General features: G+C 49.7%; 1 protein-coding gene across 4 annotated transcripts in view; it reads left to right on the forward strand.

Moving 5' to 3' along the window:
- Positions 1-16,755, forward strand: part of MICAL2 (microtubule associated monooxygenase, calponin and LIM domain containing 2) — a 210,713-nt gene that overhangs the window by 73,988 nt on the left and 119,970 nt on the right. For all 4 annotated transcript variants that reach the window (XM_064577105.1, XM_064577103.1, XM_064577104.1 and 1 more), the window contains exons 3-6: positions 8,611-8,818; positions 11,878-11,994; positions 13,345-13,446; positions 15,826-15,981. In XM_064577105.1, the coding sequence (XP_064433175.1) occupies positions 8,611-8,818; positions 11,878-11,994; positions 13,345-13,446; positions 15,826-15,981 (583 nt within the window). The remainder of the gene's footprint in view (positions 1-8,610; positions 8,819-11,877; positions 11,995-13,344; positions 13,447-15,825; positions 15,982-16,755) is intronic.

Consider the following 16,755-nt stretch of genomic DNA (forward strand, 5'->3'; position numbering starts at 1 on the left):
GACTAGAATCTTCTGGCTGATAACTGCATGCACCAAGATACCAGCACCAGAGGGGACAAAAACTCTCAGGAAGAAAGACCACTGACAGGGAGAAACCCATGCTCCAGGAAGCAAAATATAGAGTGTAATTTGTCACCTCAAATGGATATGTTTAAGATTAGCACATTTCATCGTATGTAAATTTTATCTTAAAAAAACAAACAAAAACCAAGTCTTGAACTCCAGTCAGTGATATTCATCCTCAAGTATTTGGGAGGAAACGTACTGATTCTGCAATTTAGTTGGAATGCACCAAAAAAATAAGATAAGTTGATGAATGGGTAGAGGGACAGAAGACAAATAAATATGTGATAAAGTAAGGAGAGTAAAATGTAATTATGGAATCTAGGTGGTAGGTACTTGGTTGTTCACTAAAATTATTTCAACTTTTCTGTTACATTTGAAAACCTTTGGGAAAATGTTGCAAAGAAAACATTGTAAAGCTACTAGATTACAAAGAGAAAAAAACAGCCTGTAATGGAAAAATATACAAGTAGACCTGGAAATATTTATCAGTATTTAAAATGCTGTTTGGAAAGCTGGATGTTAATATGAAGGAAAATAAAACTAAGCCTATATATTTGCTGCAATAGATTCCCTTTTTTGTATCAGAAAATAAATATTTTTTATTTTATATAATGTTTATTTTATATATTATGTATATAATGGGGGTGGTGTTCCAGATAGGGGGCAAAGCAAATGAAAAAGCCCTGGTGTGTACTTAGGCCATTATGGCTGGAGTGCAGAGAGGGAGGGAAATGTGGTCGGAGCAGAAGACAGGAAAAATTGGAGGGGAGGGTCATGTAGGGCCCAAGGCCATGATAAGGTCTGATTTTGAGCTCTGTGTGCTCACTAGACACTAAACACTAGAGGTTGTGAGCTGGGAGTGAATGATCTGACTTTAGAAGGCCCTTTCTGCTCTTTTGGGGGAGGGGAAAAGGGTAGAAGGAGGGCTCCCCACTCCCTCCAAACCCTCTTTCTGGTCCAGACCTTAGTGTGCCATCTCTTCTGTCTCCACATCCTTGGCCTTGGGTTTCCACTCGTGAGCCTTCTTCTAGAGGGGTCTTTCTTACCAGAGTCTCCAGTCTGTCCCTCCAGCAAGCTTCTGCAGTCATCACAAGCAATCTTGAAACAATCCAGCTTTTGTGGTCTCTGTTGTATTTTTTCCCTGGTCCGAGCCAGCCAGTCTCTGAGGCTTGGGAATACCAGCCCTATCTTGCTCAGGGGTTCTTACATGTCCCAGTGGAGGAAGGGACATGTTAATCCTCTACCACCTAGCACCCCCATAAGCCCTGGATGAGTGGATATCTAGGCTTGTGATTTCAAGCGTGCACTCTGGGGTCACAGGTTAGCTCCCACTCTAGTTCTGTGACCCTAGACAAGTCCTATAAGCTTCCCAAACTCCAGTTTTCTCAGCTGCCAGACGGCGATGAGTATGATCCCTGGGTGCACGGGGCCGCTGCACAGAGGGCCTAAGCCGGTGTCTGGGCCGAGCCTCTTGTGCTGCCCTGGGGTGGACATTTACAGGCCGGACGGAGCTAGAGCTCATGCATGTCCAGGAAGCCAGAGTTTCTGGCTAACTCAGGGTTTCTGTAGGAATGAATTGAGATGCGTTTCTTACAAAGGGCTCAGCACAGCTCTTGCACGTCGTAAGCAGGTAGTAAGCGCGGGCTCTGATTTTTATTACCGCTGTTATGAACACTCTGATCACTATTGCTCTTCCCAGTATGGGAGGTCCAGGTACCAAACAAAGGCGGGACTGAGCGGAGCTGGTGCCATTGATTCAGCACTTTGTCATCTGCAGAGGGAGGAATCCTGTTCTCCCCTGCCAGAGGGGGCTGGGCGGGGGCTGACACGCATGCCCTGACTTTAGGGAACTCATGCCTGGGTGGGGAGATACCGTGAGGTATCCACAGCATCCGGTGGCAGGAAGCACAGCCCTGAGGGTCGCACTTAGAACTTCAGACCAGGGGTCCAATACCAGCGAACTCACCAGGCCGAGGGGCAGAATGTGTATAAATGAAACTGTCTGTGAAAACCCAGCCCCTGTGGCCACTGGGTACAGTTGCTCCTCGGAGCACTGGCTCAAGCTGGAAGGGAAGGACAGGGAGGAATGGAATGTTTCTCAGAGGGATTTGTATTCTTTTTTTGAGAGCAGGCAGGGAGAACAGGATATCTTTTTCCTTTTCCTTTGTGTAAATTTCTGAAGTCAGTAAGTGGTGTTAATTGTTACTCAGGAATAACTGGGGTGACCCAGATACAGGAGAGTCGGGAGCGGGGCAGGGCCCTGTCCAGTCCTAGGAGATTTCGCTCCCTGCCCAGAGTGGCCCTTGAAATCCCCAGGAAGAGCCCCTGTCTGCCCACCCGGCCTCAGAGACTCCTCCCCGGCTAGAAACTTCAGTGGCTGCGTCTCTCCACTTGGTGCTGCCCCGTGGGGTAGGGATATGAGGCCGGCCCCTGCCGTACGCCCCCTGTACTAGCATGTGGGTGGCACCTACTATCGGGATAAGCCTCCGTCCTGGGATTCTGAAATGAGCTGTTTGCAGTCGTGGTAACCCACTAGCAGTCAGGGCCTTCCTGCCTGGCTTCAGATGAGCAGCTCGTCCGAAGAGCCCATGATGCTAGGAAGCCACACTGGGAACCAGAGCACTGCCCTGGGGAGCCAGCCTCTAGCTCAGCATGCAGCTCAGCATTCTAGCAGGGAGATGACACCATGCGCGACCTCACAGGGCTCGGCTCGCTGCCAGGGCTGCCTGCGTGCCAGAGGCACTGGAGGAGGCTTGCACCGCCCGTGGCCGAACCCTCACGGTCATGGCACCTGCCGAAGTGCTTCCTGGACATGCATGAGCTCTAGCTCCGTCTGGCCTGTAAATGTCCACCCCAGGGCAGCACAAGAGGCTCGGCCCAGACGCCGGCTTAGGCCCTCTGTGCAGCAGCCCCGTGCACCCAGCCTGCAGCCCAGCTCCATACCGCAGGCCGAGACATGCCCTGGGCCGGGAAGCACTTCTCCCCGACGGCACCTGGAGGTCTGCTTTACTGTCCATCAGACACGCAGTTCAGAGCACACGCCTGGGACCCACATGGCTTCCATTTGTATCCAGACTTGACCACTTCCTCATCATGGGGCTGACCTGAATTTCTTACTCTCTTTTGCCCCTGTTTTTTTGCTCAAAAACGGGGATAATAAGGGCACCCAGAGCAGGCAGCTGAACTTCTCCTGGTCCTTAGTTCGCTCATTTAAAAGCGGAGGTGATGATGACGCTGACCGCAGAGGGCCGTGGGCAGGACGCGATACATGATGTGACTGGGATGGCGCCTGGCACCTAGAAAGTTCTGGGCATGATACAGTTTACATACTATAATCCTCCTCTTCAACAAGGTGCTGAGCGTCGGGCCGGCCCACTAGCGAACGGCAGGACTTGGTCTGCCCACTGCCTGCAGGTGCTGGCTCTCTGCACCCCACCCCCAGGGACGTCTGCACACACAGCTCCCCAGGAAACTGGAGGCAGAGTTGAGCGGAAATCAAGTCTCCAGACCGCTAACCCCTGGCTTAGCCCCTGGTCCCCTTGGGGTTTCCCTCTGGGGACGGAATACCTTTCACATTCTTGGCACAGTCCCAGGACACCCACCCACTTGTGGATTGGAATCTGCACCAGGTCATCAAGAAGTGGGGAGCGCTTGTGGGGCTCCTCCTGGGTGGCGCAAGAGCCCTGCGTGACCGAGGCTGCCCCAGCCGCGGGCCTGACCCACCATCTGTGCCTTTGACTGTGGGCTAGTCCTCTTGTCCCCTCTTCCCACCCCTTGATATTTCCATGTGGTGTTTGTCTCTCCATGAACGCAGAGGCCTGAGCACCACTAAGCTTATCTATACACTGGACTTCCTGCTGGTGTTGGATCTGCCCCACTCCCCACTGGGTCATAAATTTATGTCGCCTGAGCACACTGATCTGCTGACGTCTGTGATGCTGGTGGCCTTGGCAGACTCCAGCTCCCCCCCTTCTGGGTGGGAAATGCAGACATAAACCCTGGCTGACATGAGCTGAACATCCCAGTGACTGACGGAGAGCCAGAACTGGGTGGGCGGGGAGGGTGTGGGAAGTTCATTCATCCATCAGCTGTTTACTGAGGCTTCCCGTGTGCCGGGCTGGGTACTGGGCTCTGAGCATACAGAAGTGCGGAGGACAGGGGGACAGCTTTTGAGGATCACTCCCGCTGGCCTGGGAAACAGATGCGGGTTATTATAACACGCAGAGCTGAGTTCTGGGGTAGCATTAAGGACAGAACCTGTGGACGGAATATACAGTGTAATTTGGGGCTCAAGGAATGCCTCCAGGCTGAGTTTTAATGAAAAGTTTTCTTCCCTTGACAACAAATCCTCAGCAGTGAGAGCCCAGACGGGTATGGGAAATGAGGAGAGTTTTTTCAGGTTGAGTTATCACAACCCTTTGCACCTGTGGTCTGTTTGCGCCGAGCCCACCATCCAGAGCATCACCTGTGGGCACACTGGGGGCGGCCGCCTTCTCTCCTGTCCTCTGCCCAGGCCCCTGGCAGCTGTAGTTTTCGGCATCTGCTCAGAATTCTGAGTTCCCAGGTTAATCATAACAAGTGTGTTCTGAGAGGAGCTGGCCTGGCCCCTGCCAGCAAGCCTGTCTTGATAACATCTGCACCGAATTTTCTCCCTTTGTATAATTAGGTATTTGCTTTGACTTGAGATTAGAGTGTGACTGGCGTCTCTGAAATTTCAGGCCCAGAGTATGTGCTGGGCCCATAGTGGTGGGAAAACTGAGCTTTCACCGGTGGGGTTTCAGGTTCAGCTGGGAGGGTGGGGAACAGTGTGCTGGCTACTGTCAGCATGAAGACTGCCCTGCAGCCCCCCAACGGGTGGGAAAGGGAGCTCCTGCCTTGCTCCGGGAGCAGTGCGGGGTCAGGCCTGGTGGACAGAAGGATGCAGGACAGCTCCCCCTCCTTCTCTTCCTGCCCTTCTTCCCCCAACATCCTCCCACCCCCGCACCATCCCTGGCCCTGGAGTGACAGGACTCAGCAAACAGGAAAAGATGCACTAACTGCAAAGAAATGCACTGAATCCAGGCTTAACCCCAAAGGCAACCTCAGAGTGTCAGGGCTTGGAATCTTCCTTTGAAATGCCCGTCATGGTCTGGCTATGTCAAGCCAGAGGAGCTGTTTGGGGTGTGAGATAAGGAGTGGTCCTCCCCTGTCTGCTCCAACCAGAAAGGAGGCAAAAGGATTTGCATACCCGCTCCCCGACATCTCTGGAGTGAGCTGTATCTCAGCAGTGACTTCATTTCCCCTAATGGGGTTTCCACAAACTCCCTGGAAGGTTCCAGCCAGTAAGCCACACTGATTGTGGTGTGGGAGTTTCTGATATGCTTGTTTGTACTTTCCCTTGGAGACCGCAGAGGCCCCAGAGGAGTGATAACTGGATGATGGAATATTTGCTAGGGGAAGGGAAATGCATTTTTTAAAGATAAGGTTTGATCCTGAGCAGAGGGGAAGTTCCCAGATGCCTCTGCAATGTTGAACAGTGTGGTGTGGGTACAGGTCTCCTTCCCTGTTGCCTTGCTGGGGTATCCTCAGGGATCTAGACCCTGCCCCAGGGGGACTCTGGCCTCTTGAAGGTGCTGCAGGGGCTGCCTGGGGGTAGGGCGGGTGCAGCACAGGGGTCTCTGACTCTCTCAGCCAGAACAGTGTCGTTTCCCTCTGTCTTTACACGGTGCTGGTGACTTTGTTTAAATAGAAGGGCTTTGCCCAGAACAACCGGTTAGGTCATTCCGTGCTGTCCCTTCTCTCCTAATAGGGCTGTAGCTTCCTTGGGGAAGGACCCTTGTCCTTCTTCGGACTGAGTGTGGGACCTGTATAGAATCTGGTTTTGTCGCCTCTGCTCCCCATGGCCCCAGTGTCTGCAGGACCAAGGTCATACTCCTTCACTTGGTGTTTAGGACCTTCAGCATCTGGCTCCAGACTGAATCTCATCTCTTTCCTCTCCTTCCTTTCGCTTCTCCCAAAGTATCCTCCTCTCCATCCACCTGGAACTTCTTTCTTTTTGAATGGGTGAGCCCTCTGCTGAAATGTTCTTTCTTCTTTTTATTCCTGTCAGAAGTAGGACAGAAGTAATAGTACAGCATGACAGGCCCTAGAGTAAGACCACCTGGGTCTGCATCCTGGTTCTGTCCCTCTGGATCTGGGAAACCAGGGGCCCATTACCTAGCTGTGTTGTGCCTCAGTTTTCCCATCTGTGAAATGAGTATAACAATAGTTTCTTCCTCTCCTATGTGTTGTGAGGACTAAGAGCTAAAACACATGGCGCACATGAACTGAGTGTCTGGCATGTAGTAAGTGTTCAACAGGTGCAGACTCTGGTGACGGTGAGGGTGAGGATGAGGATGGTGGAGATGGTGATGGTAAGGATGAGGACGGTGGTGATGGTGAGGATGAGGATGGTGGCGGTGGTGATGGTGAGGATGGTGGTGATGGTGATCATTGTTAAAGACCTGCTCTGTGAAGTCTTTTCCAGCTTATCAGGAGGGTCAGCGTTTCCTCGCCTGTGCCCCTAATAGAACCAACCACAAAGAGTTCTGGTTTCTTATCCCACAAGTCTGAGTTTGCCACTAGACAGAGAGTCCCTAGAAGACAGGCACTGGGTCTCAGTGACAAGAATGAGAGCATCTACACTAGTGTGTACCAAACTCCATAACATGTGCTTTTTCTTCTCATACAAGTTTATAAAGATATAATTCACATACCACCCTTTTAAAGTATAGAATTCAGTGGTTTTAATATATTCACAAAGTTGTACAACCACCACAACTACTGGATTCTAAAATATCGCCATAAAAAGAAACCTTTCCCACTCCCCTGGCCCCTCCCCTGGCAACCACTAATCTACTTTCTGTCTCCATGAATTTGCCTATTCTGGACATTTTATGTAAATGGAATCATACCCTCTATGTCCCTTTGTGTCTGGTGTCTTTCATTTAGCATGATGTTTTCAAGGTTCATCTATATCTCAGTACTTCATTCCTTTTTAGAGTTGAATAATCCATTGTATGGATATACCACCGTTTGTGTGTTCATCAATTAATGGACATTTCAGTTGTTTCTATTTTTCTTGGCTATAATGAATAATGCTGCCATGCACATTCATGTACACGTCTCTGTGTGGACATATGTTTTCATTTCTCCTGGGCTTATGCATAGGAATACAATTGCTGGCTCACATGGCAACTCTATGTTTAGCTTTTTGAGGAACTGCCAAACTGTTCCAAAGCATCTGTACCATTTTACATGGGTTCCAATTTCTCCACATCTTTGCCAACACTTATTTTTATCTGTCTTTTTTTTTTTTAAAGATTTTATTTATTTATTTATTAGAGAGCGAGCGAGAGAGAAACAGCATGAGAGAGGAGAGGGTCAGAGGGAGAAGCAGGCTCCCCGCTGAGCGGGGAGCCCGATGCGGGTCTCGATCCCAGGACCCTGGGATCATGACCTGAGCCGAAGGCAGTCGCTTAACCAACTGAGCCACCCAGGCGCCCCTATCTGTCTTTTTGATTATAGTCACCCTAGTGGTTATGAAGTGGTATCTCATTGTGGCTTTGATTTGCATTTCCTTGATGGCCAATGAGCCATCTTTTCATGTGCTGAGCATCTTTTCATGTGCCTTTTGGCCGCTTGTATATCTTATTTGAAAAAATTTTTATTCAGGTTATCTGCCTGTTCCTTAATTGTGTTGTCTTTTTTTATTATTAGGTTGTTAAATTCTTTGCATATTTTGGATACTAGTCCCTTATCCAATTTATGATTTGCAGCTATTTTCTCCCATCTGTGGGCTATCTTTTTTTTTTTTTTTTAAGATTTTTATTTATTTATTTGAGAGAGAGAGAATGAGAGAGAGCACATGAGAGGGGGGAGGGCCAGAGGGAGAAGCAGACTCCCCGCCGAGCAGGGAGCCCGATGCGGGACTCGATCCCGGGACTCCAGGATCATGACCTGAGCCGAAGGCAGTCGCTTAACCAACTGAGCCACCCAGGCGCCCTGTGGGCTATCTTTTCACTTTCTTATGGGGGCCTTTGAAGCACAAAAGATTTTAGGAATGAAGTCCAATTTCTCGCCTTTTCCTTTTGTTGCTTGTGCTTTTGGTATCACATCTAAGAAACCATTGCCTAATCTAAGGTCACGGTGATGCACCATAAGCTTTTAAAAGCAGTCTTATTTTCGCTAATTCTATGAGGAAAGAGTAGTAGACCCATTCACAGATGAGGAAGCTAAGAGGTCAAATGCCAGAGCTGGGGTTTAAGCCCAGGTTAGTCTGGCTCAGAACCTCAAGTGTATCTTTCTGTGCCTCCCCCCGGTCCCTGTACCTCTATATCCCTTCCAGGGTTTGGCACGGTGCCTGGTTAGGCCCACAGGTAAGGTACCTTGGGTGGATGAGTGGCAGATCCTAACGGGTGCTTGGTTTGTACTTGCTGGTTGATTTGAGGGGACCCGTTAGCTGTTGACGAGGGGTCCACAGTGCTAGAGGCCACTGAATGTCTCTCTCCTCTCTTGCCTCTGCAGTGTCTCATCATTGGGGGAGGACCATGTGGTTTGCGCACTGCCATTGAACTTGCCTACCTGGGGGCCAAAGTGGTTGTGGTGGAGAAGAGGGACACCTTCTCCAGGAACAATGTGCTGCACCTCTGGCCTTTCACCATCCATGACCTGCGGGGCCTGGGAGCCAAGAAGTTCTATGGAAAGTTCTGCGCTGGCTCCATCGACCACATCAGTGAGTAGAGCCAGTGATGGCACCCCGTTCAGAGGGCTGACCCTGGGTGGGGCACATCTCTCCACATTGAGGAGTTTCCAGGATGTTCCAGCTTACATGTCCCATACATTCAGCCGGCAGACATTTCGTGAAGGGCCTGCTTTGTGCCTTATGCTGGCCCTGTGCTGCGTAGGCCCAGGGAAGCACCATGAGGTCGGGGCCTGCGGTGTGCCTTGTTCCCCAGAGTGTCTCCAGGGCATAGAAGAGCGCTCGACACATGGTAGGTGCTCAGTCAACTTCTGTTGGATGAATGGATGAAATATGGGAAATAGAATCAGAGGTAGGTAGCACGGTCTGCCCTCTCAGACGGCTCACCGAGATTTTGTCAGGAATAAACTGCGCGTTAACAGAGCTGTCAGACTTGCTGGAGGAGTTCTGATGAGGGAGGCACACAAAACCATGAAATGGGCCAGGGTGTCGAGCGCCTCTTGGATGTTGTGCTGCCAGTTCTGGGGGAAACCGAGGTTTTAGAACAGAGGAATGACACAATTGACAGGCCCTGAACCAAGTTGCCTTGAGTTCTAAAAAGAGAGAGGGCATCATGACAGGGGTTCACCCAGACAAGGAGTGGGGAGCAGAAAACATGGATTTCAGGCCCTGGGCCAGCCCTGCACGCCGAGTACGCTCTGGGGAGCACCGAGGCCCTTCTGCTCTGTGTTACTCCAGCCTGGGTCTCCAGGCAAGATCTGTGCAGACAGGCTGTGGGAGAACAGACTTCCCTCTTGGGCTGAGCAGGGAGGAGGTCTTTAGCCATTTCGTATAGAAAACTGTGTCCCATAAAAGTCAGGGAGGTTAACACTGTGGGGAGAGTTCAAGGGCTTGGACAAATCTGGGCCCCAAATCTGTCTTGCCCATTTGCTGTGGGAGTTGGGTCAAATTCCTTACCTTCTGCAGGCCTCAAGTTTTGTCTCCCATACATGGGATGAATGCCTGCCTCCCAGGACCGCTGAGAGAATCAAGTGAGGTCAAGTTTGTGATGTGCCTATCACTGTGCCTGGCAGGTAGTAGGTACTCAGGAAATGTTTTGCATCCATTGGTGTGCAGTGGGCAAGAGGCAGCAGGGTCCCCAGCTTCAGATGTCAGAGCTGCAGTCTCCCAACCTGTGAGTGGGAGGAGAGCCCTGCGAGCCGTGTTCTCATGCAGACAGGAACCACAGGAAAGGGCGTGGGGCTCAGAGGAATGACTGGAGAAGGTGGGCAGCCACATAGGATGTAATTTAGTCATGGATACAGGGGAACCTATCAGCAGAGGCCCCAGATTTTATTCCCTCTCTGGCATGAGAAAATTCCAGGAGTCCATTGGAAAGAAATTTGGGTTTGCCCAGAAGGCTGCAGTGTCAGCTTTTGGGATATTCTCTACCACCCACAGAAGAATGTATGTTAGTGCCCAATTCGGAACTACAACATTGAGCACCACTTTCCCATCAGGCGCTCCTGAGAGGCAGAGCTGGGCACCAGAGCACCACCCCCATCTGTTGGGCTGCCTTCCCTGCTGGCTGGGAGCCCCTCTCTGCCCCCACTGATGGGGCTCCCATTTAACCCCTAGTTCTCAGAAAAAACCCGGTATGCAGAAACACTGGCAAGAGTCTGGATCTGAGATTCTGACATTCAGGGCACTTGTTGTCAAGAGCAGTTCCATAGCCTGTGGGAAGGGAGACAGGGAGAATTTATTGAACACCTCCCATGTGCTGGAACAAGATCAATTAGGAACCTTGAAATGATGAGGAGAGGCCAGGCCACTGCCTATGCCTGTTTCCAGGCGTGAGGGGCATTGGCTTCTTTAAGCCCCAGCTGACTGGCTTCGTTTCATACCAACCCTGGTCTGCAGCCCAGGCTTTGCCCTCGCCCCCCAGCACGGCTCAGCAGTTCCCAACTGTCCCATGTCAGCATCTACCTCCAGCTCCCACGTGCTCCAAACCTCCACCACAGCCTCCTCCTTCTGAGCAGATGGCCTTCCTCCTGTGCTCTGGGGAGGAGAAGCCACTGGGGGGCACTCCCAGCCCCAGCCCCTCTCCGTCCTCCTGCACTGGCCTCCACCTGAGTACCTGTTCCCTCCCCTCACCCCATGTCTGAGGCTCAGCTCCACTCTGCTCCCTCCCGGGTTCCTGCCCCTTACCTCACTGCCCCTCTACCCTCTCTTATTTCCTTTACTTTTTCCTATTTCAAAGCATTTGCTGTAGAAAGAGGGGGTGTAGACTTGGTCTGTGTGTCCCATTCATGCCCCCTTCCATTGCAATCTGACTTCTTCCCCACCCCCTGTGAAGGAGATTTTCACTGAGATTGCCACCCCCAGAAGCCTCCTAACACCCAAGTGCCCCAGCCTCTTGCAGAAAGTTTCTCGCTCTACAGAAAAATATTTGGAGGCATGCCCATGTGTGCTGAATGGCTGGGGACGAGGTAGAGAAACGAGGTGGTGACACTCATCAGGGGAGTTTAGGGAGTGGGTACAAGGTGAATTCCCATAAGTCCAGCTCTGTGGAGAGAATTTCCCGCCTGACACTGACCCTGGATGGCTAAGAGCTTAGGCTCAGTCCTTCACAAAATGACCCATTTCATCACTGACTTTACTTATGGCCATTACTCTCTAGGTCTACTCCTCTTTCTGTCTTTAACTTGTCAGACCTCTAGCCCGTCTCAGGAAGGAGGCAGGAAAGGGAGAGCCTCCATCATGATAGCATTTTCTAAAAGCTAGAGCACAGTCTTGGAATCAGGCAGATCTGGGTCCACATTCTAGTTTTGCTGCTGTATGACCTTGAGCAAGTCACTTCACCTCACGGAGCCTCAATTTCTCATCTGTGAAATGGGAATAACTATCCCACAGGGTCATGGTGAGGGTTAAATAAGAAAACACTGAGTAGCTGGCACATAATTAGTTCTCAGTCGTGATCATTGCTGGAACACTGCTCTGCTCAGAGACCACTGAGCAGCAATTATAGAGGAGGACTATATGCTATAAAGCATACAGGAGGACTCAAGCATTGCTACTGATAATTCTTCTCTTTCCCCCTTCCTTTCTAACAGGCATTCGTCAGTTGCAGCTCATCCTATTCAAGGTGGCCTTGATGCTGGGAGTTGAAATCCATGTGAACGTGGAGTTTGTAAAGGTTCTAGAGCCTCCTGAAGATCAAGAAAATCAAAGTACAGTATAATCTTCCTCTTTTGTCTAGAAATCAGAAATTGCGGAATGGAAATCGCATTCGCAGCTCTCAGAGAATGTTCCTGTAAGAGTTATTCTTGTCGGGAGCTGTTGGGCATAATTCCTTCAGAGGATGTGTTACCTTTCCTGACCAATGCTGTCACTTTAGGTTTGCTCTTCTCCTCCCAGGGGATTTATTAAGTCATTAAACCTATAATTTGGTTACCTTGTTGGGAGGTGGTACTTTGACAAACAAAGTAATAGGTAATTAGGATAGAAGACCTAGATTCGGTCGTTTGATGAAGTTCATTCCTATGCTCTCCAGGCTGCGTGGGAACACACACGGACATGTGGCTACACTTGTTGTACCCACGTGATATTTTAAAACCCAGTTAAAAAAAACGTGAAGCTTCTAGAGCAAATATGAAATAAGTGCTCATGATATTATTTGGTATATAATATTCTGAAGCCTTATGGAAGCATAATTTACAAACCACAAAATACACCCGTGGTGGGTATGTCGTCTTCTTTAGTCACGTTGCTCTTTTTCCTTTTAGTATGTTTATGTAAATGCTGAAGTCACACACACCGTGGTCAGAGTTTGTTCATGATGCCTCTGCAGCTTATTTCTTATTGAAAGCTGCTGCTGCCTGGGCAGGGCTTGTGGTTTGGGCAGCTTCATGTCAGAGACCTCAGAGCTTCGCGGGCTCGTTACAACTCTGACCTCTCCTGTCCTCCGCCCAGAATATTTCAGAATGGAGGAGAGGCCTTCCGTGGCTTTTGTAGCAAGACAGCATCTGTTAGTGAACTTCCAGAGATGCGTGTGCCCTTCGCCTTTCTCAGACCCAATTCTGGGTGACCAGCAAGGTGTTACCTGGAAATGTTCTCATCGAAGGCTGTGTGTTGCCCATCAGAACATTTCGAGCATAATGAAGTGGGAAGCCAAACTGGTTTCATGACACCTAGCACGTCCTTCAGGTCTGGTTGGTAATAGGAGGGCAAGGAGGAATAGAGGGGACTATGAAGAGAACATGGTAGAATACACTGAGACAAACAGGGTTCAAGTGAGACTGGCCTGAGAATCATTGAGGATAGACTCCCAGCCTTTAGAGAAACCAGTTAAATCAGGCATGGGGTGGGCGCTGCTGGTTTACCTTGTCCTGGATTGAACTGCTATTAAAGCCAGAAGGACTCCAGATGAGGGTGTGATTTAGGATAACTCTGGATCTTTCCTCTGGCAGCTCTGCCTGCGGTGCCTCTACCTAGTGATATTATCCCCTTTTTCCCTGGCCAATACTGAAGGGACCTCCCACCTTTCTCTGCCAACTCAAATCATTTTTCTGTTCTGGCAGAGATCGGCTGGCGGGCAGAATTTCTCCCTGCGGACCACTCTCTGTCGGACTTTGAGTTTGACGTCATCATTGGTGCCGACGGCCGCAGGAACACGCTGGAAGGTGAAGACTCTTATTCCTGGAGCTGAGGGGGGTGGGGCACGGGAGTTGGGGGGGTGCTGCAGAATGGCGGCAAGATAGCAGGTGCCAAAGCTGGATGGGGGCCTTGATAGAAGGGCAGACTGTCCTGCCGTGCCTGAGGGCAAGCATTTCATGGTCTCTGAACGTCAGGCTTCCCATCTGTAAAATGTAGATAATAGAACCTCCTCAAAGCATTGTCATGAGGGCTAGGAAAGGACTTGTATGTAAAAATGCTTTATAAAGGTAAAGTGCCATGGAAATTGAAAGTCAACATGCATTTATTGAGCTCCTGTCAATGAATCCATGGTACTTAGCACTTTCCCACTTACTCCATCTAGCTAAGACAACCATTCTTAGACTCTCCGTGGCCTTCTTGTCCTGTCACATGTAATACCCCAGCAGGAGGAGCCCGTCTCTTCCATAACTTTTAAGCACACTCACTGCTGGGCAATAAGATAAGCTTTTCCCAGACTGTCAAGGTGCAAAACCCTGCTTCTCTGAGTTCTGGAGTTGGAAGCATAACATGTTTTCTTGGAGTAAGATCTGGTCAGGTTGGGAGAAGAGCGCCACTGCCAGAAATGTCTTCAATCCCCTAGCCCCTCCCCTGAAGATTAATTGACTCAGAGGTTGTACTAATTGGCGCTAACTGTATGAAGGCGAGACTGCAGATTATGGACAAAGTGGTCCCACATGGCCTCTCTCAGATTGGTGGCTATCTGCTCTTCAAGCTTGCCCCCCTTCAAGGTCTGCAGGCTGCGGATTTCTGATGGGGAGGGCATGTCCTCTGAGGACAGAACACACTCCCGGAAAGAGGGCTGATGCTGGAGGATTTGGGAGGTGTGGGCTGCCTAGCTGGGCCCTACCCACGTGCTGTGCCACCAGGACCCTTTCCCCACTCTTGCGCCTCTCTCTTCTCCATCCCTACACTCGCCCGACCCCTGCAATCAATAACCCATATCTGACAAAGACTTTTTAAGCTGCTAACCTGGATGTTGTGCTGTTGGAATTTATGGGGCCATTTTGGTGGTTGGGTAAAATTGTAAGTCTGAATATTTGCCAATCCAAAATCCACACTTTGCCTGAGTATAGTTAGGCATATCATGGGCAGGAAAAGAAGCTGTGAGAAAGAGGGGAGCCATTTAGGCAGCTTAGCACCAAATAAGTAGACTAGAGTGGGAGTTTTTCTATACTGGCACTGTTGACATTTGGGGCCAGATCATTCTTTGTCCTGTGCACAATAGGATGCTTAGCGGCATCCCTGGCCTCTCCCCGCTAGACACCAGTAGCACCCCCCAAGTTGTAGCAACCAGAAATGTCTCCACACTTTGCCAAGATGCCCCCTGGGGGCCAAGGTCATTCCCAGTTAAGAAATACTAGACTAGACAATAATGGCCATTTCTGACCATTTCAATAAAGTCTAATGAAGAATGACTTAAAGAGGAGGTATTGAGAAAAACCCCAAGGTTTCTAGTCAAAGGGAGTATTGACAGAGAAGTTTGGGAATCAGCATGAGGTTTGAGTATGCGGTGAGCAAATGTAGGGGGAGTTCCCAGAGGAGGCTGAAGACAAAGGCATGTCCAGAGAGCCTGCCCTTGTGATGAGAGCCTTGAGTTAAGCAAAGTAAACAACAGTGTCTGGGGCAGAGGGAGGATTCAGGACTATGGGATAGCCAGATGCTAGAAAGGAAGGGGATTGGCAGAAGATGCTCCGTTGAAGTGTGACCACCTGCTTGGGATCCTCTGTGTCACCACCATTGAAAATCAATTTTAATGTAAACCATTAACTACTAGAAGAACCCCAAGGAATCATTGTATTAAATCAATTGCAAGTTATACTTTTGCCTACTCATTATATATTTACTGAGTGTGGACTAAGCGCCAATCACTGGAGACTAGAAATAGAAAATTTGTTAAAATCCCCATCCCACAGGAATTCAGTCTCATAATCCTACTTTTCAAAGGGAGGAAAACATGAAAAATGCTGACAACATAGTTTGAATCATGTAAGTTCAAAGTGCACGTGTCATGGGTTTTCCTAGCAACAGTGCCTAGCAAATCTTAGCAGGATGAGCCTGCTGGGAAAATCACTTTAGCCTTTTGTATGTAGAAGCCTAACCAGAATAACTGGTCCTATAGATTTTAGGAATGGAGAAAGTCCCCCTGACTGAGGCCTCTGGTGGTGTGTTTCTTCCTCAGGTACGAACCTTGGCATTTCCAAATGCCTGCCCCTGTTCTCCAGAGATGCAGAACTCTAGTTTCACTGGCCTGTGAGGCATCTGAGAACAGCTTCCTCCATAATCGTTCTCAGTTTTCACACCAAATGCAGAAGAAAGACTCCCTTTTTGCCTTTTTCCTCACGCAGGGTTCAGAAGGAAAGAATTCCGTGGGAAGTTGGCTATTGCCATCACCGCCAACTTCATAAACAGAAACAGCACAGCTGAGGCCAAGGTGGAAGAGATCAGTGGTGTGGCTTTCATCTTCAACCAGAAGTTTTTTCAGGACCTTAAAGAAGAAACAGGTGGGACCTTCACCTTTCTCCAAACCAGGCCATTGTCCATGCTGGGCATTCCCAGCTCTTGGGATTGGGAGACTCACTCTGATTAAGTGGAAGCAGCGACTTCTCCATAGGATAGAAATGGGCAGGGTTCCTTCAAGGATGAGAGAGCTTCTCGAGGGAAGGTTCTGGATGTTGTACATGAAAATGGATAAAGATATATTTACTCAGCATTTAGTCAACATGCCCATTGTGTGCTTGTATTCAGTATCGTGGGGTACAAAGTTGAGGTTGACATCATCCCCTCCCCAAATGGCTCCTTGTCCAGTGATGGACACCCAGGTAAACCACCCTGATGCAGGGAGATCGGTCTATGCCTGAGGCAGCGTGAGCTTCAGGGAGCCCTCTGAGGAGGGAACCAGTAACCCCGGGTTGGTCCCCGAAGAAGTGTAGGTGTTCTAGTTCAGTGTACCAGCTGTCGTTCCCCATAAGGGACATCCAGGGATGCCCAGGAAACATGTACTCACCCCAGGGCATCAGTTGTCCCCTAGCCATGGGCCTTGAGTATCTTTCGAAGATACTCATTCATGTACTCAACAAATATTTATTGACTGCGCACTTGGTGCCAGATGCTGCTCAAGGGCCTGAGAAAGAGCAGTGGGCAAAACGAGACCCCTCTCTTGGAGCTTATATTCTATGGGGGGAGACTGTCAGTAAACAAATAACTAGCACGTCAGGCGGTCAAAAGATGATGGAGAGAAGTAAAGCACGGTGAGGAGAAAGAGGGATGAAACCCCG

Source organism: Mirounga angustirostris, unplaced genomic scaffold, assembly GCF_029215605.1.
Source record: "Mirounga angustirostris isolate CCGP_5_RB_7025 unplaced genomic scaffold, mMirAng1.0.hap1 SCAF_13, whole genome shotgun sequence".
NCBI classification, from domain to species: domain Eukaryota; kingdom Metazoa; phylum Chordata; class Mammalia; order Carnivora; family Phocidae; genus Mirounga; species Mirounga angustirostris.